The sequence below is a fragment of the Oryctolagus cuniculus genome, chromosome 18 (genome assembly GCF_964237555.1).
Source record: "Oryctolagus cuniculus chromosome 18, mOryCun1.1, whole genome shotgun sequence".
Taxonomy (NCBI): domain Eukaryota; kingdom Metazoa; phylum Chordata; class Mammalia; order Lagomorpha; family Leporidae; genus Oryctolagus; species Oryctolagus cuniculus.
Window position 1 is genome coordinate 6,887,543 of NC_091449.1, and position 24,313 is coordinate 6,911,855.

The following is a 24,313-nucleotide window of genomic DNA, read 5'->3' on the forward strand; positions in this document are numbered from 1 at the left end:
ACAACTCCCAGGTGCCCGTGGGGGCGGCTCGACTCGAAGCAATTACTGCGGTCCGACTAGCCGGGCCTACAATTCCCGGCGGCCCTCGCGGCGGCGCCCCGCGCGCGGCTCCCGGCGTACCCTGGGCGGATGCGGCCGGTTTCCCGTCTGCGCCTGCGTGCGAGTGCGTTGGGCTTCTGGTCCCTCCCGAAGATGGAGCGGGTGGCCTCAGGGTGTCTGCTGTCGTGGGAGTATCAGCAGCGTTTGCTGCGGATGAGGCGAGACCCGGGCTGTGCTGAGCGGATGCCGTCGCGAGGGAGTGCGGAGGGGGCTTCTGCCCGCGCCGCGCCGTGCCGGCGTGGGAGTGGGCGTGGGCGCGGGCCCGGACGGAGGGGCGCGGGACGGAGGCCCCCGTGCCCGCGCGGAGCTGATGGCCGGGGGGACGGTTTGCGGTGAACAGTTACGCCCCGTGCCCGGTGCGGTGCAAGACGGAGGTCGGGATGAAGAGCAGGTGAGACCGGGCCCTGGACCCCGGGCCCCCTGCCGGACCCCAGCCCCGGGCCCCCTGCTGGACCCCAACCCCGGACCCCCTGCCGACCCCAGCCCCGGACCCCCTGCCGACCCCCAGCCCGGGACCCCTGCCGACCCCAGCCCCGGACCCCTGCTGGACCCCAGCCCCGGACCCCCTGCCGGTCCCCAGCCCCGGACCCCCTGCCGGTCCCCAGCCCCGGACCCCCTGCCGACCCCAGCCCCGGACCCCCTGCAGGACCCCAGCCCCGGACCCCCTGCCGACCCCAGCCCCGGACTCCCTGTCGACCCCCAGCCCCGGACCCCCTGCCGATCCCCAGCCCCGGACCCCCTGCAGGACCCCAGCCCCGGACCCCCTGCCGACCCCAGCCCCGGACTCCCTGTCGACCCCCAGCCCCGGACCCCCTGCCGATCCCCAGCCCCGGACCCCCTGCCGGTCCCCAGCCCCAGAACCTCTGCCGACCCCCAGCCCCGGTCCCCCTGCCGATCCCCTGCCGGACCCCAGCCCCGGACCCCCTGCCGACCCCAGCCCCGGACTCCCTGTGACTCCCTGTCGACCCCAGCCCCGGACCCCTGCCGACCCCAGCCCCGAACCTCTGCCGACCCCTTGCCGATCCCCTGCCGGACCCCAGCCCCGGACCTCCTGCCGGACCCCAGCCCCGGACCTCTGCCGACCCCAGCCCCGGACCCCCTGCCGACCCCAGCCCTGGACCCCCTGCCGGACCCCAGCCCCGGACCCCCTGCCGACCCCAGCCCCGGACCCCCTGCCGACCCCAGCCCTGAACCTCTGCCGACCCCAGCCCCGGACCCCCTGCCGACCCCAGCCCCGGACCCCCTGCCGACCCCAGCTCCGGGCCCCCTGCCGACCCCAGCCCCGGACCCCCTGCCTAGCCCCAGCCCCAGACCCCTGCCGACCCCAGCCTGCCCCACCGTCACTGCTCCTGGGTGGGGGTGGGGACTGAGCGGGAAGGCGGTGGCGTGGCCCCCACGCCGCTTCCCTCCTGCGGGCTGAGGGCAGCGGTGGCCCCCAAGCAGCGGGCGCTGTTTGGGCTCGCTGAAGCCTCCTGAGCAGACACAGCTTCCTTTTCCTGGCCGGGCCCAGTTTTCAGTTCCTTTAAAATCAGAAAGCAGCGAGGTGGGAGTTGTGGGCTCCGTAGTTCCGCACGGGGGGTGGGGGGGGCAGTGAGTGAGTGGCCCCCCAGGCGGCTTCCGGAGCTGGTTCTGGTTGTCCTGGGGGCAAGGGCAGACTGGGCCAGGTGTTGACAGGTGGAGACGGGGGCGGGACTGAACGTGATGCGCGGGTGTCGATAGTTCATAAATGGCTAATCGGGCCGGAGAGCCCTCCCCTGGGTGTATCCTGCTCTCCCTTGGTTTCCTACCCAGACTGTAATGTACAGCACTCAAGCGTTTGTTTTTTTAAAAGTCGGAGTTACATAGAGAGAGGAGAGGCAGAGAGAGAGAGAGGTCTTCCATCCGCTGGTTCACTCCCCAATTGGCTGCAATAGCCGGAGCTTTGCCTATCCGAAGCCAGGAGCTTCTCCAGGTCTCCCATGTGGGCGCAGGGACCCAAGGACCTGGGCCACCTTCTACTGCTTCCCCAGGCCACAGCAGAGAGCTGGATCGGAATGGAGCAGCCGGGACTGGAACCAGTGCTCACAAGGAATGCCAGCACTGCAGGCGGTAGCTTTACTTGCTGCGCCCCAGCGCCAGCTCCTCAATTGTGTATACCTCGGTTGAGTGTCCACAGTGCCTAGCTCCACAGCACTCACGTACTTCGGGGTGGGAAATTGTCCAAAGAAGGTGGACCTCAGATTGGGTAAGGAGACGGGGGTGCTGCCCTCGGCCAGCCTGTGCAGTTCCTTGCTGTGCGTACTCTGCTGCGGGTCCTCGGGTAAGTGGACTAACCTCTCTGTGCCCCCATGTCCTCCCCTGTGACGGGTGTCAGAGCGGCTGTTGGGAGGCCAGGTGAGGAATTCAGTCCAGTGCTTGGCCGGAGAAGGACTGGATACAGGGGATGTTGGCCCTGTTGGACCCAGTCGTGACTGGACAGCTCACTGGACAGCCCCCCTGGTCCTCGTGGCCACGCCCATCATCAGGCTAGCGCAGCGTAGACGGAGGCCTCTCCGGCCTCTTTGGAAACATCTCTGTCCCGTTTGTTGCCACCTGTTGGCTTGATGATGGGGCGGGGTTGGGGGATGGCCCGGGGTCTCCCGCCTGGCTCCCAGGGGGTTTGCGGGCGGTCCCCGGGTTTCCCAGCGACAGAGCTTTGCTGTGTGTGTTCCCACTGCTGGCCCTTCGGCTCCACCCACACTGACCCCCGCCGCCGTGCACTTGGTGACAGCAGCCCATGGGCTGTCGCGGACCCCGGTCCCTTCATTGGAGGCCCTGGCGCCTTCTGTCAGTTTCAGTTCTCTCTGGTCCGGGAGCTTCTTGAGTGTGGGTCCAGTTGGGTTTGAGCTGGGTCCCCCGCGTGGCTGCCCACGAGGCCTGGTGCAAACGGCAGGGTGCTCGGGCCCACCCGGGCTGCTCCCAGCTTGTCCTGTCGCATGCCTCCTTATTCTACGCCTCACTAAACACAGAGCCCAGCACCAGAAGCCATTGTCATGGCGGTGTGGTAGGTGGGGACAGAGGCTCTGGGCCCCGGTGCCTGGTTTGGGCTGGAATGACGTCTCCTGGCTGTGGGGAGCCACGAGCAAGAGGAGGGGATGGCACCTCCGCACCCCCGGGGTTAGAGCCGCAGTGCCCAGCCGGAGGTGGCTTTGCCCTCCAGGGCCCATTCGGCAGAGACCAGACCATGGGGTGGCTGCAGCTGGGGCTGGGACGGCCCTCGTAGAGAGACGCGATCAAGGTGTGGGCGGTGCTGAGGGGGAGGACCTAGGGTTAGTGGGTGAGAAGAGGTGGCAGCCGGGGGTGGGGGTGCTGGCGACAGCTCTGAACCTCAGCAAGGACTCGGCACACAGCAGCTGCCGGTCCCGGGCCCTGGCCCGCCAGGCTGCCTGCCGCCTCCGCTCTCCCCTCCCCGCGCACGGGCTGTGACCGCCCGCCGGCTTGCAGGCACGGCGAGTGCAGAGCCGGTGTAGCGCGCATGGGTGGTCTGGGCGCGTGACCCCTGAGCTCTGGAACCTGGGCTTGTCAAATACGGACTTTGGAGGAAAAGCCACGTAAACGCGCTCATACTTTTCACGTGAGCGGCGCGTTGGGACGGTACCGTCTCTGCTGTGACGGGCTAGAAGTCACGTGAAAGTTAGCTGTCCCTTCTGGTTGAGCCCCTTGAGCGTGGCTGCTGGAAAGTCGCGTCTGACCGCGTGGCGTTGCTGGCGGCCAGCACTGGCGCCGCCGCAGGTGTCTCGGGACAGCCGGATCTACCCCGGCCCCAGACGTTCAGACGGCAAAGGAACTTTCCCGGCAGGCTCTGTTCGGCGAGTTAGGACATTATGCTGAGACGGGGTCAGCCTGCGTGTGTCGTGGGTACGGAGGCACGGGCGCGCTGCGGTCGGCTGAGCGCCCTCCGCGGGAACCCCGCAGCCGGCTGGGAACCTTTGTGCCGCCCCCTCACTCTTCCTAAGCTGGCCCTGGCGCTTTTCAACAGTGAGACTTCTTACTGGGAGGCAGAGACCGTCTGTGTTTTACAAGGTGGCTGAGACGAGGCCCGCCTGTCGACAGTGCGTGTTGCGATGGCCTGACCTGATTGGCTGCGTTTGGGTGATTTTCAGAACCTCCGGGGACAGCGCCCGTTCGACGGCGTCACTGTCCTGGACCCGGGTGTTTCGTGCAGTGTGTGACAGCCGCGTGCCTGGAAACATTCCACTTAGGCGCTTTGTGAAAAGATGGGGTTCACTAGGCTGTAGCACCTCAAGTACGTACCTCTCAATGAGTCAGCCTTCCCCGAGAGGTGTGGGATAGGGAGACGGGGCCGTGTGTCCCCGGGAGTGTGGGGCCCAGGCCCCTCTGCCGTGCCCTCTCCAGGGAGATGGGGGGTGTCCCCGAGAGTGTGGGGCCCAGGCCCCTCTGCCGTGCCCTCTCCAGGGAGATGGGGGGTGTCCCCGAGAGTGTGGGGCCCAGGCCCCTCTGCCGTGCCCTCTCCAGGGAGACGGGGCCGTGTGTCCCTGAGAGTGTGGGACCCAGGCCCCTCTGCCGTGCCCTCTCCAGGGAGACGGGGCCGTGTGTCCCTGAGAGTGTGGGACCCAGGCCCCTCTGCCGTGCCCTCTCCAGGGAGACGGGGCCGTGTGTCCCCGAGAGTGTGGGGCCCAGGCCCCTCTGCCGTGCCCTCTCCAGGGAGACGGGGCCATGTGTCCCTGAGAGTATGGAGACCAGGCCCCTCTGCCGTGCCCTCTCCAGGGAGACGGGGCCGTGTGTCCCCGAGAGTGTGGGGCCCAGGCCCCTCTGCCGTGCCCTCTCCAGGGAGATGGGGGGTGTCCCCAAGAGTGTGGAGCCCAGGCCCCTTTGCCGTGCCCTTTCCAGGGAGACAGGGCCATGTCCCCGAGAGTGTGGAGCCCAGGCCCCTCTGCCGTGCCCTCTCCAGGGAGATGGGGGGGTTGTCCCTGAGTGTGGAGCCCAGGCCAGCCCAGGCCCCTCTGCCGTGCCCTCTCCAGGGAGATGGGGGGGGGTGTCCCCGAGAGTGTTGGGCCCAGGCCCCTCTGCCGTGCCCTCTCCAGGGAGATGGGGGGTGTCCCTGAGAGTGTGGAGCCCAGGCTAGCTCAGGCCCCTCCGCCTCGCCCTCTCCTCTTGCCTGACCGAGGGCCCTGAGGGAGCTTCCCAGCTGCTGCCTCCTCAGCCTGGCTCAGAGCACAGGGCTGGGGAGGAGGCGCCTGGCCAGGACCCCAGTGGTGGGGGAGGGGAGGAGGCAGGGGACACTGTGGGGGACCCTCCTGGCTCCCCCGCTCACTGCACACACACGGGGTGCGCATGCACAGCGTGGTAGCCAGGGTGCTGTTTCCACACATGAAAACGTAGTTTACTGTCGGACAGAAGAGTGCATCAGTTGGGAAGAGTGGACGTATGCTCTGGCTCTGACCCATTTCTCCTGCACGAGAGTTGCTGGTGGTTCAAGACGTCCACCTCTTAGAACTGTCCGTAACTTACGGCAGCAGTTTTAGACATGCCGTTAATTCCTCGTCCTTGGCTCACCTTCCCACGACAGCGGAGACTCTGTAGCTCTGTGGTGGACTTTCTGAATTCCTTTTCTCATCTTGCTCAGAATTATATTTTCATAATCCAGAGGCCCAAGCACAGTAGCACTGTGTCTCACGGTCACCATACTTTGTTTAAGATTTATTTTCATTATTTGAAAGAGTTGCCGAGAGAGGGGTCTTCCATCCGCTGGTTCACTCCCCGAATGGCTGCAATGGCCGGAGCTGGGCTGATTCAAAGCCAGGAGCCAGGAGCTTCTTCCATGTCTCCCACGCAGGTGCAGGGGCCCAAGGATTTAGGCCATCTTCCACTGCGTTCCCAGGACATAGCAGAGAGCTGGATCGGAAGTGGAGTAGCCGGGACTCGAACCAGCGCCCACATGGGATGCCGGCACTGCAGGTGGCGGCTATACCCACTATGCCACAGCACTGGGCCCACAATCACTCTGCTTTTGATAGGAATTCAAAATGTGGAAAAAGAAAAGTCATTTCTTGAAGTTGAAGAAACTCCGTTGTGTGCTTCTCGTGCGGTCGGGGGTCAATTTTGTAATGGGTTCTCCAGGAAACGAGCCACACTCTTGATGGCGCAGCTCCTCCTGTCCCAGCGCCAGGAGGAGGAAGGGTGGAAATACCCTCACACTCGGAGGACTTGGGGCCGACATGCTTGCTGTCGGTGACTCCGCAGAAGCTACCAGAGAATCTGCCTCTGAGACCACGCAGGCCCCCAGGCGTCAGTGCCCCGAGCTCGCCGGCGCTCCTGCCTGGGAGGAGGAACGGCGTCCCCGTCACAGCTGGGCTGGCACCTGCTGCTTGCGGAGCAGCCGGGCACCGTCTGCTTGTCACGGGCTGCCTTCCGCTCGGGGAACAGGCCCGTGAGCTGCTGCTGGGCCGACTGCAGGTTGCTCCCAAGGCGTGCCTTGGTCTCCCCAGGACGGCAGCAGATCTCGCCGTTGTGGACCGTTGTCGTGTGAGCGTGAGGCGCGTTTCCTCCTAGCCCAGGCCGTCTGGTGTCTCTGGTAGTGAGAACGGCGGCGTCTGCACCGGGGAGGGTTGCTCGGAAGCCTGGGTTGGTCTCTAGGACACCGTGCTCTGCGTGAACGCCTTTCCCATCGGAAGTTGGGAGACACCGGCCGGCAGGCCTGCAGCTGCAGTTGGGTCTCGTCTCCTGGTGCTCCAGGTTAAGGATGTTCTCGGGATTCAAATCCCGGAGCCTGCTCAGCAGCGAGGTGCTGTTCCAGTCCGTCTGAAAACGGGCGTCCTGTTCGGTGGCAGGGATGCCGCCCGGGGTGGCCGCTCAGTCCCTGCTGGCAAGCACCCTGTGCAGTGCTCAGATCCTCCCATTTGGCACTGGAATGATGGGGCCAGCGTGGACCGGCCCGCGTCTGTGCAGGGACCTCCGGCCACAGGCATGCTGGGGTGGACCCGGGGAGCTAGAATCCTTCCCTTTCCCTGCCGTTATCCCCGAGAGTTCCAGTTCCTCTGTAAATACAGAACCTTTTATTCAAGTGTGAGTTCAGGGCCGGCGCTCTGGCGTGGCGGGGAAAGCTGCCACCTGCAGTCCGGCATCCCATGTGGGCGCCGGTTTGAGTCCCGGCTGCTCCACTTCCGACCCAGCTCTGTGCTGTGGCCTGGGAAAGCAGTAGAAGATGGCCCAAGCCCTTGGGCCTTTGCACCCGCGTGGGAGACCTGGAAGAAGCTCCTGGCTCCTGGTTTCCTGATCCGGCCGTTGCGGCCATCTGGGGAGTGACCAGCAGATGGAAGACCCCTCTTTCTTCTCTGCCTTTGCCTCTCTCTAACTCTGCCTTTCGAATAAATGAAATAAAATATTTTTAAAAATTAATTAGGGGCCGGCGCCGCGGCTCACTAGGCTAATCCTCCGCCTAGCGGCGCCGGCACACCGGGTTCTAGTCCCGGTCGGGGCGCCGGATTCTGTCCCGGTTGCCCCTCTTCCAGGCCAGCCCTCTGCTGTGGCCAGGGAGTGCAGTGGAGGATGGCCCAGGTGCTTGGGCCCTGCACCCCAGGGGAGACCAGGAAAAGCACCTGGCTCCTGGCTCCTGCCATCGGATCAGCGCGGTGCGCCAGCCGCAGCGCGCCGGCCGTGGCGGCCATTGGAGGGTGAACCAACGGCAAAGGAAGACCTTTCTCTCTGTCTCTCTCTCTCACTGTCCACTCTGCCTGTCAAAAAAAAAAAAAAAAAGAAAGAAAGAAAAAAATTAATTAGGGCCGGCGCTGCGGCTCACTAGGCTAATCCTCCGCCTGCGGCACCGGCACACCGGGTTCTAGTCCCGGTCAGGACGCCAGATTCTGTCCCGGTTGCCCCTCTTCCAGGCCAGCTCTCTGCTATGACCCAGGAAGGCAGTGGAGGATGGCCCAAGTCCTTGGGCCCTGCACCCCATGGGAAACCAGGAGAAGCACCTGGCTCCTGGCTTCGGATCAGCGTGCCGGCCACAGCGGCCATTGGAGGGTGAACCAACGGCAAAAGAAGACCTTTCTCTCTGTCTCTCTTCTCTCACTGTCCACTCTGCCTGTCAAAAATAAAAAAATTAATTAATTAGTTAAAAAAAAGTTCAAACAAGGTCTCATCAGGCATCAGCTAGAAAGAGAGTATCCTAGGATTCAGTTCTTCACCCGATAGCCAGGGGGTCCATGAGTCCGTCTCTGTCCTCAGTGAGTTTTTGGAAGAGTAGAGACTGAACTTCCCCAGGGTACTTCTCAGGGACAGGAGGGAGGGAGGGGTGTGCAGGTACACGGGGACAGGGAGGGAGGAGGACAGGGACAGGGAGGGAGGGAGGGGTGTGCAGGGACACGGGGACAGGGAGGGAGAGGACAGGGAGGGAGGGAGGGAGGGAGGGGTGTGCAGGGACACGGGGACAGGGAGGGAGAGGACAGGGACACGGGGACAGGGAGGGAGAGGACAGGGACAGGAGGGAGGGAGGGAGGGGTGTGCAGGGACACGGGGACAGGGAGGGAGAGGACAGGGACACGGGGACAGGGAGGGAGAGGACAGGGACAGGAGGGAGGGAGGGAGGGGTGTGCAGGGACACGGGGACAGGGAGGGAGGGGTGTGCAGGGACACGGGGACAGGGAGGGAGAGGACGGGGACAGGGAGGGAGAGGACAGGGACAGGGAGGGAGGGAGGGGTGTTCAGGTACACGGGGACAGGGAGGGAGGAGGACAGGGACAGGGAGGGAGGGTTGTGCAGAAACATGGGGACAGGGAGGGAGAGGACAGGGACAGGGAGGGAGGGGGACAGGGAGGGAGGGAGGGGTGTGCAGGGACACGGGGACAGGGAGGGAGAGGACAGGGACAGGGAGGGAGGGGTGTGCAGGGACACGGGGACAGGGAGGGAGAGGACAGGGACAGGGAGGGAGAGGACAGGGACAGGGAGGGAGGGAGGGAGGGGTGTGCAGGGACATGGGGACAGGGAGGGAGGAGGACAGGGAGGGAGGGAGGGGTGTGCAGGTACACGGGGACAGGGAGGGGTGTGCAGGGACATGGGGACAGGGAGGGAGGGAGGGGTGTGCAGAAACACGGGGACAGGGAGGGAAGGGGACAGGGAGGGAGGGGTGTTCAGGTACACAGGGACAGGGAGGGGTGTGCAGGTACATGGGGATAGGGAGGGAGGAGGACAGGGACAGGGAGGGAGGAGGACAGGGACAGGGAGGGAGGAGGACAGGGACAGGGAGGGAGGAGGACAGGGACAGGGAGGGGTGTGCAGGGACACGGGGACAGGGAGGGAAGAGGAGGACAGGGACAGGGAGGGGTGTGCAGGGACACAGGGAGGGAGGAGGAGTACAGGGACAGGGAGGGAGGGGTGTGCAGGTACACGGGGACAGGGAGGGAAGAGGAGGACAGGGACAGGGAGGGAGGGGTATGCAGGGACACAGGGAAGGAGGGGGTGGACAGGGACAGGAGGGAGAGGGAGGGGGTGTGCAGGGACCCAGGGTGTCCTCTCCAGGTCACCCTCTAGTGGTGAAGGCGGAGTGTGGCCTCTGGGAGTTTCTCGCTCTCTAGGGTTAGATTCCTGGTGCAGTGGGGTGGGGGCCAGCGTGGGCACCGGAGGGTGTTGAGCAGCATCCCTGGCTCCCACCCGCTGGAGGCCAGCAGCACCCCTCCCCCGCCAAGTCGCAGCAGTCTCTCAGGCTTTGTCGGATAACCCTTGGGAGGGGGAGCAGAATCTGCTGCAGATGGAGCAACCTAGAAGGCTGGCTCAGATCCTGTGCAGCCCCCGCCCCTCCCACAAGACCCTTCCCATTCAGGCTTTGGTCGCCACCCTGACCTCATTCTCCAGCATCAGTGTCTCTGACCCCTCCAGAAACAACACTCCTCCTCGTCCTGCTCATCCTCCCCGTCCTCCCCGTCCTCCCCGTCCTCCTCGTCCTCCTCGTCCTCCTCGTCCTCTTCCACGTCCTCCAGGGCTGCCCTTGGGTACCTCCCCCAACGCCCTCCCAGAAGCTGCCTCCCACTGTCCCGGTACTGCCCACCCCGTTGCCCTAGTTACTTGCAGATGTTCAACACTCCCCGAAATGACATTTTGGGGTCCGCTGTCTGCGAGAATGTGGGTTTCAGGGGACCGAGGTTTTGTTGGTGCTGTGTGCGGCCTTGGTTCCTGCGTTAATACCTAGTGTGACGTGAGAGGCAGGGACCGATGGCCGTGCTTTGGGCTCTCGGTGCTGGAGGCCCGGGGCTGAGTCGTGTTGACCGGGACACAGGTGGGATGTGACACGGGGACAGCGAGGGCCAAGCCAGGGCAGAGCGCAAGTGCAGAGGGAACACTGGCGCGCTCTTGGGGGGCCAGCAGGAGCTTACCCTGGGTCGAGGGCGTCTGGGCCATTCCACCTTCTGTGCTTGCAGACGTGGGGCTCAGAGCTGAGCCACGCCCGAGCTCGCCTCGGACAAGCTGCTAGGCTGCTGGGGAGGCTCACGGGGCAGCCGCGGTCCATGAGGTCCCATCACGTCGGAGGGAGCGCGGCCATCAGGGCAGCCACTCGGTGCCACTCGGATGAAGGTCCTTGGCTGTGGGGAAGAGCCCCGTAGAGCGCCCAGAGTGAACAGCGGTGGTGTTGGGTCGAGGACCCAGCCTGGCCGTGCCCTGATCCATGCGCCCTGTGGTCCTGGCACGGCAACCCGAGGCCTATGCCGCCAGACAAGGACACTTGGAGGTTTGGGGTTGCTCGCCCCAGAGAGATGCCCGGCTGGTGGCCAGTGTGACCAGAGGGTGTGGACTGGGGAGGCCGGCAGAGAAGTTACCCGGCACGCGCACAGGCAGCCTCCTCACAGCCGGCCTGATGCCGCGTGGCCCTCGCTGCCCTCCGGTCCCCGCTGTGTGGAGCCCGCAAAGCCACTCAGGGGATCTTGAATGCAGGAGACTGGACGTGTGCCCTGCAGGGCTGGGACAGCGCTGGGGCTGCAGGGGGAGCAGTGACCCCTGCCTCCTTTCCCAGGGTGAAGCCACGGAGGGGGCTCCTGCCGCTGTTCCTGGGGGTCCAGCTGCTGCTCGTGGGGGCGTTCCTCTACCAGGTCCAGCGCTGCCGCAGCATCGGCTCCCTCCTGCGCCTCCTGACTCAGGCCAGGCCCCAGGCCGGGGGACAGCTGCCCTCCATGGCCCCATACTCCTCGCCCGGAGTCCCCCACCATGACGTCTACGCCAACCTCAGCCAGATCCGCCCCCTGGACGTCAGCCAGGACGAGCTGCCCAACTGCCCTGAGGTCTCACCCTACGTCAGTAAGCCTGGGGCGGGGCTCCTGACCTCCATCACTCAGCCTGGGGGGGGGCTCCTGACCTCCATCACTCAGCCTGGGGGGGCTCCTGACCTCCATCACTCACCTGGGGGGGCTCCTGACCTCCATCACTCAGCCTGGGGCGGGGCTCCTGACCTCCATCACTCAGCCTGGGGGGACTCCTGCAAGTCCAGCACTCAGCCTGGGGTGGGGCTCCTGCATGTCCATCACTCAGCCTGGGGGCGGGGCTCCTGACCTCCATCACTCAGCCTGGGGGGGGGCTCCTGACCTCCATCACTCAGCCTGGGGGGGCTCCTGACCTCCATCACTCACCTGGGGGGGCTCCTGACCTCCATCACTCAGCCTGGGGCGGGGCTCCTGACCTCCATCACTCAGCCTGGGGGGGCTCCTGACCTCCATCACTCAGCCTGGGGGGGCTCCTGACCTCCATCACTCAACCTGGGGGGGGCGGGGCTCCTGACCTCCATCACTCACCTGGGGGGGCTCCTGACCTCCATCACTCAGCCTGGGGCGGGGCTCCTGACCTCCATCACTCAGCCTGGGGGCGGGGCTCCTGACCTCCATCACTCAGCCTGCGGGGGGCTCCTGACCTCCATCACTCACCTGGGGGGGCTCCTGACCTCCATCACTCAGCCTGGGGGGGCTCCTGACCTCCATCACTCAGCCTGGGGGCGGGGCTCCTGACCTCCATCACTCAGCCTGGGGGGGGCTCCTGCATGTCCATCACTCAGCCTGGGGGCGGGGCTCCTGACCTCCATCACTCAGCCTGGGGGGGGCTCCTGCATGTCCATCACTCAGCCTGGGGGCGGGGCTCCTGACCTCCATCACTCAGCCTGGGGGGGCTCCTGACCTCCATCACTCAGCCTGGGGGGGACTCCTGCATGTCCATCACTCAGCCTGGGGGGGCTCCTGACCTCCATCACTCAGCCTGGGGGGGCTCCTGACCTCCATCACTCAGCCTGGGGGGGGCTCCTGCATGTCCATCACTCAGCCTGGGGGGGCTCCTGACCTCCATCACTCAGCCTGGGGGGGCTCCTGCATGTCCATCACTCAGCCTGGGGGCGGGGCTCCTGACCTCCATCACTCAGCCTGGGGGGGCTCCTGACCTCCATCACTCAGCCTGGGGGGACTCCTGCAAGTCCATCACTCAGCCTGGGGGGGGCTCCTGCATGTCCATCACTCAGCCTGGGGGCGGGGCTCCTGACCTCCATCACTCAGCCTGGGGTGGGGCTCCTGCATGTCCATCACTCAGCCTGGGGGCGGGGCTCCTGACCTCCATCACTCAGCCTGGGGGCGGGGCTCCTGACCTCCATCACTCAGCCTGGGGGCGGGGCTCCTGACCTCCATCACTCAGCCTGGGGGCGGGGCTCCTGACCTCCATCACTCAGCCTGGGGGGGCTCCTGACCTCCATCACTCAGCCTGGGGCGGGGCTCCTGACCTCCATCACTCACCTGGAGGGGCTCCTGACCTCCATCACTCAGCCTGGGGGGGCTCCTGACCTCCATCACTCAGCCTGGGGGGGCTCCTGACCTCCATCACTCAGCCTGGGGGGGCTCCTGACCTCCATCACTCAGCCTGGGGCGGGGCTCCTGACCTCCATCACTCACCTGGGGGGGCTCCTGACCTCCATCACTCAGCCTGGGGGGGCTCCTGACCTCCATCACTCAGCCTGGGGGGGCTCCTGACCTCCATCACTCAGCCTGGGGGGGGGCTCCTGACCTCCATCACTCAGCCTGGGGGGGCTCCTGACCTCCATCACTCAGCCTGGGGGGGGCTCCTGACCTCCATCACTCAGCCTGGGTGGGGCTCCTGACCTCCATCACTCAGCCTGGGGGCGGGGCTCCTGACCTCCATCACTCAGCCTGGGGGCGGGGCTCCTGACCTCCATCACTCAGCCTGGGGGGGCTCCTGACCTCCATCACTCAGCCTGGGTGGGGCTCCTGACCTCCATCACTCAGCCTGGGGGGGGCTCCTGCATGTCCATCACTCAGCCTGGGGGCGGGGCTCCTGACCTCCATCACTCAGCCTGGGGGGGGCTCCTGCATGTCCATCACTCAGCCTGGGGGCGGGGCTCCTGACCTCCATCACTCAGCCTGGGGGGGGCTCCTGCATGTCCATCACTCAGCCTGGGGGCGGGGCTCCTGACCTCCATCACTCAGCCTGCGGTGGGGCTCCTGCATGTCCATCACTCAGCCTGGGGGCGGGGCTCCTGACCTCCATCACTCAGCCTGGGGGCGGGGCTCCTGACCTCCATCACTCAGCCTGGGGGCGGGGCTCCTGACCTCCATCACTCAGCCTGGGGGCGGGGCTCCTGACCTCCATCACTCAGCCTGGGGGGGCTCCTGACCTCCATCACTCAGCCTGGGGCGGGGCTCCTGACCTCCATCACTCACCTGGGGGGGCTCCTGACCTCCATCACTCAGCCTGGGGGGGCTCCTGACCTCCATCACTCAGCCTGGGGGGGCTCCTGACCTCCATCACTCAGCCTGGGGGGGCTCCTGACCTCCATCACTCAGCCTGGGGCGGGGCTCCTGACCTCCATCACTCACCTGGGGGGGCTCCTGACCTCCATCACTCAGCCTGGGGGGGCTCCTGACCTCCATCACTCAGCCTGGGGGGGGGCTCCTGACCTCCATCACTCAGCCTGGGGGGGCTCCTGACCTCCATCACTCAGCCTGGGGGCGGGGCTCCTGACCTCCATCACTCAGCCTGGGGGGGGCTCCTGCATGTCCATCACTCAGCCTGGGGGCGGGGCTCCTGACCTCCATCACTCAGCCTGGGGGGGCTCCTGACCTCCATCACTCAGCCTGGGGGTGGGGCTCCTGACCTCCATCACTCAGCCTGGGGGGGGCTCCTGCATGTCCATCACTCAGCCTGGGGGCGGGGCTCCTGACCTCCATCACTCAGCCTGGGGGGGGCTCCTGCATGTCCATCACTCAGCCTGGGGGCGGGGCTCCTGACCTCCATCACTCAGCCTGGGGTGGGGCTCCTGCATGTCCATCACTCAGCCTGGGGGCGGGGCTCCTGACCTCCATCACTCAGCCTGGGTGCGGGGCTCCTGACCTCCATCACTCAGCCTGGGGGCGGGGCTCCTGACCTCCATCACTCAGCCTGGGGGCGGGGCTCCTGACCTCCATCACTCAGCCTGGGGGGGCTCCTGACCTCCATCACTCAGCCTGGGGCGGGGCTCCTGACCTCCATCAATCACCTGGGGGGGCTCCTGACCTCCATCACTCAGCCTGGGGGGGCTCCTGACCTCCATCACTCAGCCTGGGGCGGGGCTCCTGACCTCCATCACTCAGCCTGGGGGGGGGCTCCTGACCTCCATCACTCAGCCTGGGGGGGCTCCTGACCTCCATCACTCAGCCTGGGGGGGCTCCTGACCTCCATCACTCAGCCTGGGTGGGGCTCCTGACCTCCATCACTCAGCCTGGGGGCGGGGCTCCTGACCTCCATCACTCAGCCTGGGGGGGGCTCCTGCATGTCCATCACTCAGCCTGGGGGCGGGGCTCCTGACCTCCATCACTCAGCCTGGGGGGGCTCCTGACCTCCATCACTCAGCCTGGGGGCGGGGCTCCTGACCTCCATCACTCAGCCTGGGGGGGGCTCCTGCATGTCCATCACTCAGCCTGGGGGTGGGGCTCCTGACCTCCATCACTCAGCCTGGGGGCGGGGCTCCTGACCTCCATCACTCAGCCTGGGGGGGGCTCCTGCATGTCCATCACTCAGCCTGGGGGGGCTCCTGACCTCCATCACTCAGCCTGGGGGGGGCTCCTGACCTCCATCACTCAGCCTGGGGGGGGGCTCCTGACCTCCATCACTCAGCCTGGGGGGGCTCCTGACCTCCATCACTCAGCCTGGGTGGGGCTCCTGACCTCCATCACTCAGCCTGGGGGCGGGGCTCCTGCACCTCCATCACTCAGCCTGGGGGGGCTCCTGACCTCCATCACTCAGCCTGGGGCGGGGCTCCTGACCTCCATCACTCAGCCTGGGGGGGCTCCTGACCTCCATCACTCAGCCTGGGGCGGGGCTCCTGCACCTCCATCACTCAGCCTGGGGGGGCTCCTGACCTCCATCACTCAGCCTGGGGGGGCTCCTGACCTCCATCACTCAGCCTGGGGGCGGGGCTCCTGACCTCCATCACTCAGCCTGGGGGCGGGGCTCCTGACCTCCATCACTCAGCCTGGGGGGGCTCCTGCACCTCCATCACTCAGCCTGGGGGCGGGACTCCTTCACATCCATCACTCAGCCTGGGGGGGCTCCTGACCTCCATCACTCAGCCTGGGGCGGCACATTCTGAAGTGCGGGGTGGGCAGGAACTGAGGGGGTGCGGAGGGCACACCACCCAAACGCCCTGGCCTCTGCCTGTTTCCAGGCGGCCCTGTAAAGGTGACGATCCCGGAGAACCTGACACTGGAGGTGCTGGTGAGGAGGAACCCGCTGGTGGAGCCGGGCGGGCGGTACTGGCCACCCGACTGCTGGCCCCGGCACCACACGGCGGTGGTGGTGCCCTACCGCGGGCAGGCCCGGCAGCTGCAGCACCTGCTCTTCCACCTGCACCCGTTCCTGCAGCGCCAGCAGCTGCACTACGCCATCTACCTGGTGGATCCGGTGAGGGACGTGACGGAGGCGGGCGCCAGAGGGCAGAGGAGCAGCGCGGGGGGCAGGGGAGGACCGGGAGAGCACCGCTCGGCTGCCGGGAGCCGGTGTTGCCCGGTGGGGAGGGCAGCGCTGAACCTCTGTATCCAACCCAGGTAAACAGCACCGCCTTCAGCCGAGGCTGGCTGCGCAACGTGGGCTTCTGGGAGGCCCTGCAGGACGGGGACTGGGACTGTGTCTTCCTGCACGCCGTGAACCTGCTGCCGGAGGACGACCGCAACCTCTACACCTGTGACCTCTTCCCCGCCCACGTGTCCGTGGCCATCGACAAGTTCAACTACAGGTAGGGGAAGCCTGGCCAGGCCCTGCCTCACGTCTGCAGGTGGGGAACGCCGTGTCAGTTAGGGGTGTTGGAACGCGTGGGCGGAGAGGGGGCTCCCTCGGGGCCTGGGGGCACAGGAGGGGCCTGTGGGAGGATGCAGGCGAGGCGGGGTCAGCACGGAGCCATCTCGGGCCCCAGGGGAGAGACCGTCACAGGGCGAGCGGACGTGCAGGGCCTCCCGTGCCAAGTGCCCTTGCTTCCCTAGGCTTCCCTACCGGGGCTACCTCGGAGGGGTGTTCGCCCTGCGCCCCATTCACTTCCTGAGGATAAACGGCTTCCCCAACTCACACTGGGGCTTGGATGACGAGGACAGCGACATTGCTGCCAGGTGGGGGCCCGGGGCAGGGCGGGGCTGCGGGTCCCACCGGGATAGGGGCTGGGCCCTGGTGCAGCGGGGTCCCTGCTGGAGGAGACGAGCGTCCGGCCTCACCCCCCTCCCTCCCACCCCCGGAAGGGTGAAGCTCAGCGGGCTGCTCCTCTCCCGGCCCCACCTGCTCTTTGGCCGCTACCACATGCTGGAGGGGCAGGATGCTGGCCCTGGGCACGGCGTCCAGAGGTGAGTGTGGAGGCTGGGGGCTGGCCCCGGGCGCGGTATCCAGAGGTGAGTGTGGAGGCCGGGGGCTGGCCCCGGGCCCTCCCTGCGGCGTGGTGTCTCATAGGTACACCCCTGGTCCCCCAGGCCCGGTGTCCTGGCCCGCATTCGCCAGAGGTGGCAGCAGGATGGCATGAGCTCACTGGGCTACAGGCTGCTCGCCAAAGAGCGGCAGCCGCTCTACACGCGGCTTACCGTGGATGTCGGCATCCGGGCCCCGGGAGCGCCAGTGCCGGGCTGAGACGCAGCTGCAGGTAAGGATGGGGCCCCGGGTGCGGAGCCCCGACCCCGTCCCTCCTCCCTCCTCCCTCCTCCACCCCCCCTCCTCTTCCTCCCTCCTCCTTCCCTCCTTCTCCCCTCCCTCCGCCCTCCTCTTCTTCCCTCCTCCCTCCCTCCTTCCCTGCCTCCGCCCTCCTCTTCCTCCCTCCTCCCTCTCTCCCCCCTCCTCTCCCCTCCCTGCCCCCTCCTCCCCCCTCTTCTTCCTCCCTCCTCCCTCCCTCCCCCCTCCTCCCCCCTCCCTGCTCCCTCCATCCCCTCAGCTAGACCCCGGAGGCCTTTCTTAACGGCACTCACAGGGAAAGGGCTCCCGCGGTGAGCGAGCTTGGAACGGGCCCGGCTTTTGCGGGGAACAGGTGCACGAGGCGGGTCTAGACTGGGACTTCACTTTGCATAACAGAGTTCCGTTTCAGAAACTGTTTCAGGAGCAGTGAGCTCCCTCAGTTAGTGAATCGTAACAGCACGTGTGTGTGTAGTGCGCACGGTGGCCAGGCCCAGCCAATGCCCTCGTCCACAAAGGCCGGCGCCAGGGCGCAGGGAGTGAGGCCCCCACCCGCCATGCCGGCATCCCACACAGGTGCCGGTGTGAGTCCCGGCTGCTCCGCCTCTGATCCAGCGCCCCTGGAACGCCTGGGAAAGCTGCAGCGGCCGGCCCCAGAGCCGGAGCTCCTGCACCCACGTGGGGGTCTGGCTGGAGCTGCTGGCTCCCGGCTTGGGCGCCCGGCCCAGCCTGTGATGCGGCAGGCAGGCCCGGCCCATCCTGTGATGTGGCAGGCACTGGCGCTGAGTGGCTTGTGCCAGGGCTCGGCACTGAGAGGGACAGCAGGAGGCAGCTGAGGCCCTGGGGTGTCCCTCCCGGGCGACGGGCAAGGACCGAGAAGGGCGCCTCGCCCTGACCAGGGTCCGTCTCCCCCCGGACTCAAGATTGAGTGACAGCTGTCCGCAGGGCCCTGTCCGCAGGTTGCAGGTGCGCAGCTCCGTGCACACCGCCGAGCGGCTGCAGCACCTGCGCCCCAGTGGTGCCCGCACTTCCGCCTCTCTCGACAGCTGGGGTGCGGCCCCCGGAGGGTCACCGCCGAGACACAGCGCGGGTTTGCGCTCCAGAGCCCAGCACAGCCCGGGTCAGACCCTGCCTCCCGGACAGTGCCTCGGGCCTGTGCGGGGCCCTCATCACCCTCAGAGGTGTCCGGGACGGGGATCGGAGGTGCCTGCCTCCCCCACGCTGTGGACTGAACTCTCCCTCCTCAGTTGCACACCCAGGCAGGTCCGGGACACAGGGTCCCTGGAACTCACTGGGCACTTGCTCTGCCCAAGCGATGGCAAGTGTTTCGTGGACTCCCCACCCCCCTCTCCCCTGTGGGTAAGGCCCGGTGCTCATCTTGCCTCTGTAGGTGCGAGAACCGGGACAGAGGAATCCAGCGTCTTGAGCAGGAGATGCGGAGAGAAGAGACCAAGACGCAATCAGACCCAGGGATCCGGCTCCCGGGGCTGCCTCTTAGAGATTATATTGTTCTGCTACTCCGTGGTTCCTGGTATTTTTTCCTAATGCAGAAAACGTGGGGAAGAGAGTGGTGAAAACTGAGCGACTGGCTGAATCATTACAGCCTGTCGGCCTCGTGGGGTACTGCGCAGCCTCCAGAAAGTCGTAGAGTTTTAAAATCAAACATGCACGTGTGTGATACAGACTGGGTCTTACAAAGGAGCGACGGGAAGGTTGGTGCAGTGGGTAAAGCCACCACTGGGTGTCTGCATCCTGTACTGGAGCGCCTGGTTCAAGTCCTGCCTCCACTTCCCATCCGGCTTCCTGCCGATGCACATCCTGGGAGGTGGCAGGTGACGGCAGGTGCGAGTCGCTGCCACCCACACGGGGCCTGGCTGGAGTTCTTGGCCACTGCCTGGCTCTAGGCATTTAGGGAGTAAACTGGGAGATGGGAGATCTCTCTCTCCCTTTTTTTTTAAAGATTGATTTATTTATTTGAAAGAGTTACACAGAGAGAGGAGAGGCAGATAGAGAGAGAGGTCTTCCATCTGCTGGTTTGCTCCCCAGTTGGCCACAATGGCCAGAGCTGCACCAATCCGAAGCCAAGAGCCAGGAGCTTCTTCCAGGTCTCCCACATGGGTGCAGGGGTCCAAGCACTTGGGCCATCTTCCACTGCTTTCCCAGGCCACAGCAGAGAGCTGGATCGGAAGTGGAGCAGCGGGACTAGAATTGGCGTCCACATGGGATGCCGGCACTGCAGGCAGCACCGCTACGCCTCAGGGCTGGTCCCTCTCCATTTCAAATAAATTGAAAATCAATGATGATAATTTAGAAAGAAAAAGAAGAGAGGGTCCCATATAGGTATATGATCATAGCGGGGTGTGTGTGTGTGTCATGTGTGGAATCATTTTCTGTAAAGGGCCCAGTATTAATATGTTCGGCTTGGAGGCCATATCTGCCACAGCTGCTCAGTTCTGCCTTTGGAGTGGAAAGCAATGCCAGACTCCCCCCCCCCCTTTTATTTATTTATATATATATATATATATATATATATATACACGCACGGGACTGTTATTTATTAAGGAAAAAAGGATTGGTCGCTTAGATTTCGCCGGTGGCCACAGTGTGGTGACTGCTGTTTGTCTTCTGGATCGAGTGTAGGCACTGATTATCTGCCGAGAGGCCGGGCAGGGACGTAGGGTGTGCAGGGCGGGTGGAGGTGAGCTGACTGTGAGGCAGGAGCTACAGTGGGAGGGCCACTGCACTCCCAAACCACGCTGATGCTTTTGTCACAGGTGCACGTCCGTGTGTCTAATAAGTCACCACTATTGTATTTATACTTATTACTATGAAATAATTATTATGACGCAACCTCACGATGTATATTCAACAGAGAATAAATTTGGAAACAGTTACCTGAGGTTGTTTTTAAAAAATAGCCCCGATTTTCCTGCAGCAAAGCCTGCTGGACAGGAGAGTGTGATGTGCACACACACGCACGCACGCCTTCAGATTTTCCCATGAAAATGGACTCATCTTTTCATTCTGCTTTCTCAGCCTGAAGCGTCTTCACACGTGCTTACAGATTGCAGTCCTGTGTGTAGTGCACGTATGCACAGATGTGTGGACCCACATGCACGTGTGACGTCCACGTCTACATGCGGGCGCACACTCGCGTTGTGTCGTAACGTCGGTCCTTTGCTGGCACTGCAGGGGTGCCGTCCCCACCACGGCAGTGTCAGTGAACCTGCCTGTGGACGTGGTCTGTGCGCTGCCCTCCTCTAGAGCAGGCTTGACTCTGCGGCAGCTGATGACCTACAGGCTGACGTCCACATCCTTCCTAGAGCCGGTTCAAAATGGGTGCTTCCGCTGCTGCCTAAACGTCCCGTTTGCCAGTTTCCCCTCCGTAAGGTAACCGTGACCGTGGGCTGTGTGCGGATTCTATGGTGTAGAATCGGGCGTTCTTGGGAGGTTCTCCTGTCCTGAGGAAATGATTGAGGAGCGCTGCTGCCGCGGGAGCCCTCCCTGGACAGTTCCCCACGGCCGCGGCGTGCGCGGCTTCTCCCCTGTGACGTGAAGATTTCCCACACCTGTGGCCCTGGTGCGGCCTCTCTGCTGTGCCACCACGCGTGCCTTCTGAGCGTGGCCTGCCCACATCCGGCACACACATGGGACTCTTGCCCTGACTGGATTCTCGGGAGCCAGCCAAGCGACGGCTTCCCCGCATCCGCTGCAGGCGTGCTGTCTCTGTCCTCTGCACGCATGCTGTCTCTGTCCGCTGCACACATGTTGTCTCTGTCCGCTGCACACGTGCTGTCTCTGTCCGCTGCACGCGTGCTCTCTCTGTCCGCTGCAGGTGTGCTGTCTCTGTCCGCTGTAGGCGTGTTGTCTTTGTCCTCTGTATGCGTGCTGTCTCTGTCCGCTGCACGTGTGCTGTCTCCGCTGCACACGTGCTCTCTGTCCGCTGCACGCGTGCTGTCTCTGTCCACTGCAGATGTGTTGTCTCTGCTGCATGCATGCGCTCTCTGTCCGCTGCACGCGTGCTGTCTCTGTCCTCTGCACGCATGTGCTCTCTGTCCGCTGCACGTGTGCTGTCTCCACTGCACGTGTGTTGTCTCTGTCCGCTGCACGCGTGTTGTCTCTGTCCGCTGCACGCGTGCTCTCTCTGTCCACTGCAGACATGTTGTCTCTGTCCACTGCACGCATGTTGTCTCTGTCCACTGCAGACATGTTGTCTCTGTCCACTGCACGTGTGCTGTCTCTGTCCACTGCACGCGTGTTGTCTCTGTCCACTGCAGACATGTTGTCTCTGTCCACTACACGCGTGCTGTCTCTGTCCACTACACGCGTGCTCTCTGCCCACTACAGGCATGTTGTCTCTGTCCACTGTGAGTTTTCTGGTGCGTTCCGGGGGTGCAGCGTCGGGAGTGGCCTTTGGCACGCACACTGAATTCATGTGGCTCATCTCTGCTGGGAGTTCTGAGGACAGGACCCGTGACAAAAGGCTTGTCTGCATTGTCTGCATCCCTGGCGGTGCTGGACACGGCGACTCCTGGGCAGGGCTCTGCACGCGTGCAGTGGGAATCGGACGTTGCGTGAGCGTGGTTCACGGCTGAGCTCTTTTCTGCATCATCGGTTCCTTTGCAGTTTTCCTCTGGCCACTGCTCCCTGCGGGCGCTGGAAGTGCCACGGGCCAGTCGCTGTGGCTGCTGCTGGCACTGCCTCGCGTGTGCCGTGGATTCCGGGTTAGGCTGCAAGGGCTCACGCCAGGGCCTTTGCGAAGTCTTGTCTGGAGAAGGAAGGCGGGCCGCAGGGTGATTTTCCGGGGTCCTTGTCACCACTGTCACTGTCTACTCAGAGTTGTCCACGAGGACCTCGGCTGGGAAAGCTCACTTTGATGTTGCTGCTGCTCTGTGCGTGGCCAGCAGCCAGCTGCAGTTTGCTTTGTTTATTTTTTTTTTAAAGATTGAATTTATTTGAGTAGTACAGTTAGAGAGAGGAGAGGCAGAGAGAGAGGTCTTCCATCTGCTGGTTCACTTCCCAGATGGCCACAACAGCCAGAGCTGCACCAATCTGGAGCCAGGAGCTTCCTCTGGGTCTCCCACGCGGGTGCAGGGGCCCAAGGACCTGGGCCATCTTCTACTGCTGTCCCAGGCCACAGCAGAGAGCCGGATCGGAAGTGGAGCAGCCGGGACTCAACAATAGAACCACCTAATGCATTTCCACACCCTCCCCATGTTGATGTGACCCATCACTGGGTCTGTCAATCATCTGTCCAGCACTAGGCGCGTGCCAACCAGCATTCCATGTAATGCGCACAGAAATTCATACGATCCTCCCGACAACCCCCAAGGCAGTAAGACCTATCATCCTTGTTCTACAGATGCAGGGGAGACAAGGACGGTTACTTGGCCAGGATCACTCTGAGGACTTTGAACACGGGCAACCTGGTTCCAGTGGCGGTGGCAGTCTGCATAGCCGGATTTGGGATGACAACTGTAGCATGAACTAGACCAGGACAGCACTGGTAGCTGGCCAAGGCCAAGGCTTGAGGGAGGGCTCGGGAATACAGCCGTTCAATAGTTTCCATGGCTACATCCCCTGCTTTCTGTGGTTGGTAGAAACAATGTTGAAGTCCTCGGTCCTCTGTTACAAGTTCAGGCTTCGCCCATCCTGACTTGGCCAAGCCCTGAAGAAGAGCCCAGCCCCAACTCTCAAACTGTGAAGCTGCCGTTGTCCCCCTGAGAACAAGGAGTGGGCATTTACCCCAAGAAGGGTGTCCTGGACGGGTGGGTGAGCAGGCTGGCCCTGGCATGTTCCCCTCTCTTCTGTGGAATTGAGCTCATCTCTCCGTTAGCTGTAACCTACTGGACACACCTCTGCAGTGCACTTGAGAGGAAGGGAAGGGAGGCGCGGGTTATTCCAACAGTCTAGGCTGCAGCCGGGAGCAGGGACACAACCCAGGCTGCCCGTGTGGGTGAGGAACCCGGTCCTTGAGCCATCAGCGCTGCCCAGGGGCTGCCTCAGCCGACAGCTCAGCGTGGGACTCGGAAGTCGTACCTGCTGGGCTAAGTGCTTGCTTTCGCTTTCCTTGTTTGTTTTACGGCCAAGAGTGGGCGTCCACGGTCATCTGATTTACTAAAATGCACACACACCAGGTGCTCGAAAATGAAACTGCTGAACCTGTGGCCGTACTTTGCCAGACTTTAGTACTGAGTGTGCTACCGCCGTCGCACCTCGCTGCTTTTTGTCTTTCAGTCACTTTGAGAAACCGCATCCGTGTTTCACCCTCTTTATAAAAAAACGAGTGTTTATCAACGTTCTCATCAAGTGCACGATGTCATCGGGGAAGGCGCACTGTCGCACACAATGAGCAGCGTCCTCGCCCTCCCCTCTCCGCCCCGGCGGTCCACCACTCCGCTCTCCCTCTGTGGACCTGACCACCGTGGCTGCCTCATGGAAGCAGAGCCATGTTCTTGTCTCGCGTGTCCAGCGTGTCCCACACAGCACAGTGTCTAAGGCTCGTCCGTGCTGTAGGGTGTGTCGGAACCTTGTCCTTTCTAAGGCTGGAGCACCCCGGCGTGTCTGCCGGCCACGCGTGTTATCGTTCACCCGCGGACGGGAGGCCTTCATTCAGATCTCGCCCGTGAGCAGCGCGGCTGTACAAGTGTCTGCTCAAGTCCTGCCTTCAACTCTGGAAATGGCAGAAGTGGCACTCCCGGGTCCAAGTCCTTTTCCCATCTTCCAGTTGGATTATTTCCTGTTCCATTTTTCACTCTAAGATTTATCTTGTTTATTTATTTGAAAGACTGATGGAGCAGGGCGGACAGAGATTTATTTTACAGCTCCTCACTCACTCCCCAGATGGCTGCAACAGCCCAGCTGGGCCACACCAAAGCTGGGAGCCATGAGCTCCATCTGGTCTCCCACGTGGGTGGCACAGGCCTAAGTACTTGGGCCTTCCCAGGCACCTGAGCAGGGACCAGATGGCTGCAGTGGCCAGGCTAGGCCAAGCCAAAGACAGCAGCCAGAAGCTTCAGCCGGGTCTCCCTCGTGATTGATGGGCAAAAACACTCGAGCCATCTCCACTGCTTTTCCCAGGCCA

General features: G+C 64.0%; 1 protein-coding gene across 4 annotated transcripts; it reads left to right on the top strand.

Moving 5' to 3' along the window:
• The first annotated feature begins 152 nt into the window (after positions 1–152).
• On the top strand, positions 153–23,382 carry LOC127488250 (beta-1,4-galactosyltransferase 3). 4 transcript variants are annotated; one of them, XR_011384163.1, is made up of 9 exons: positions 154–490; positions 11,081–11,361; positions 15,755–15,990; positions 16,134–16,321; positions 16,566–16,688; positions 16,815–16,916; positions 17,040–17,206; positions 22,592–22,735; positions 22,830–23,382. XR_011384163.1 is itself a non-coding variant. In XM_070062953.1 (8 exons), exons 1-7 carry the CDS (start codon positions 410–412, stop codon positions 17,191–17,193), a joined length of 1,089 nt encoding a protein of 362 aa, XP_069919054.1. In that variant the 5' UTR covers positions 153–409; the 3' UTR covers positions 17,194–17,206; positions 18,620–20,123. The 4 variants fall into 4 exon arrangements, 3 of the variants coding, with proteins under 3 accessions (XP_069919054.1, XP_069919053.1, XP_069919052.1); XM_070062953.1 differs by lacking the exons at positions 22,592–22,735; positions 22,830–23,382 and adding an exon at positions 18,620–20,123 and having other exon boundaries at positions 153–490; positions 11,157–11,361; XM_070062952.1 differs by having other exon boundaries at positions 22,592–23,382.
• Positions 23,383–24,313: the final 931 nt, after the last annotated feature.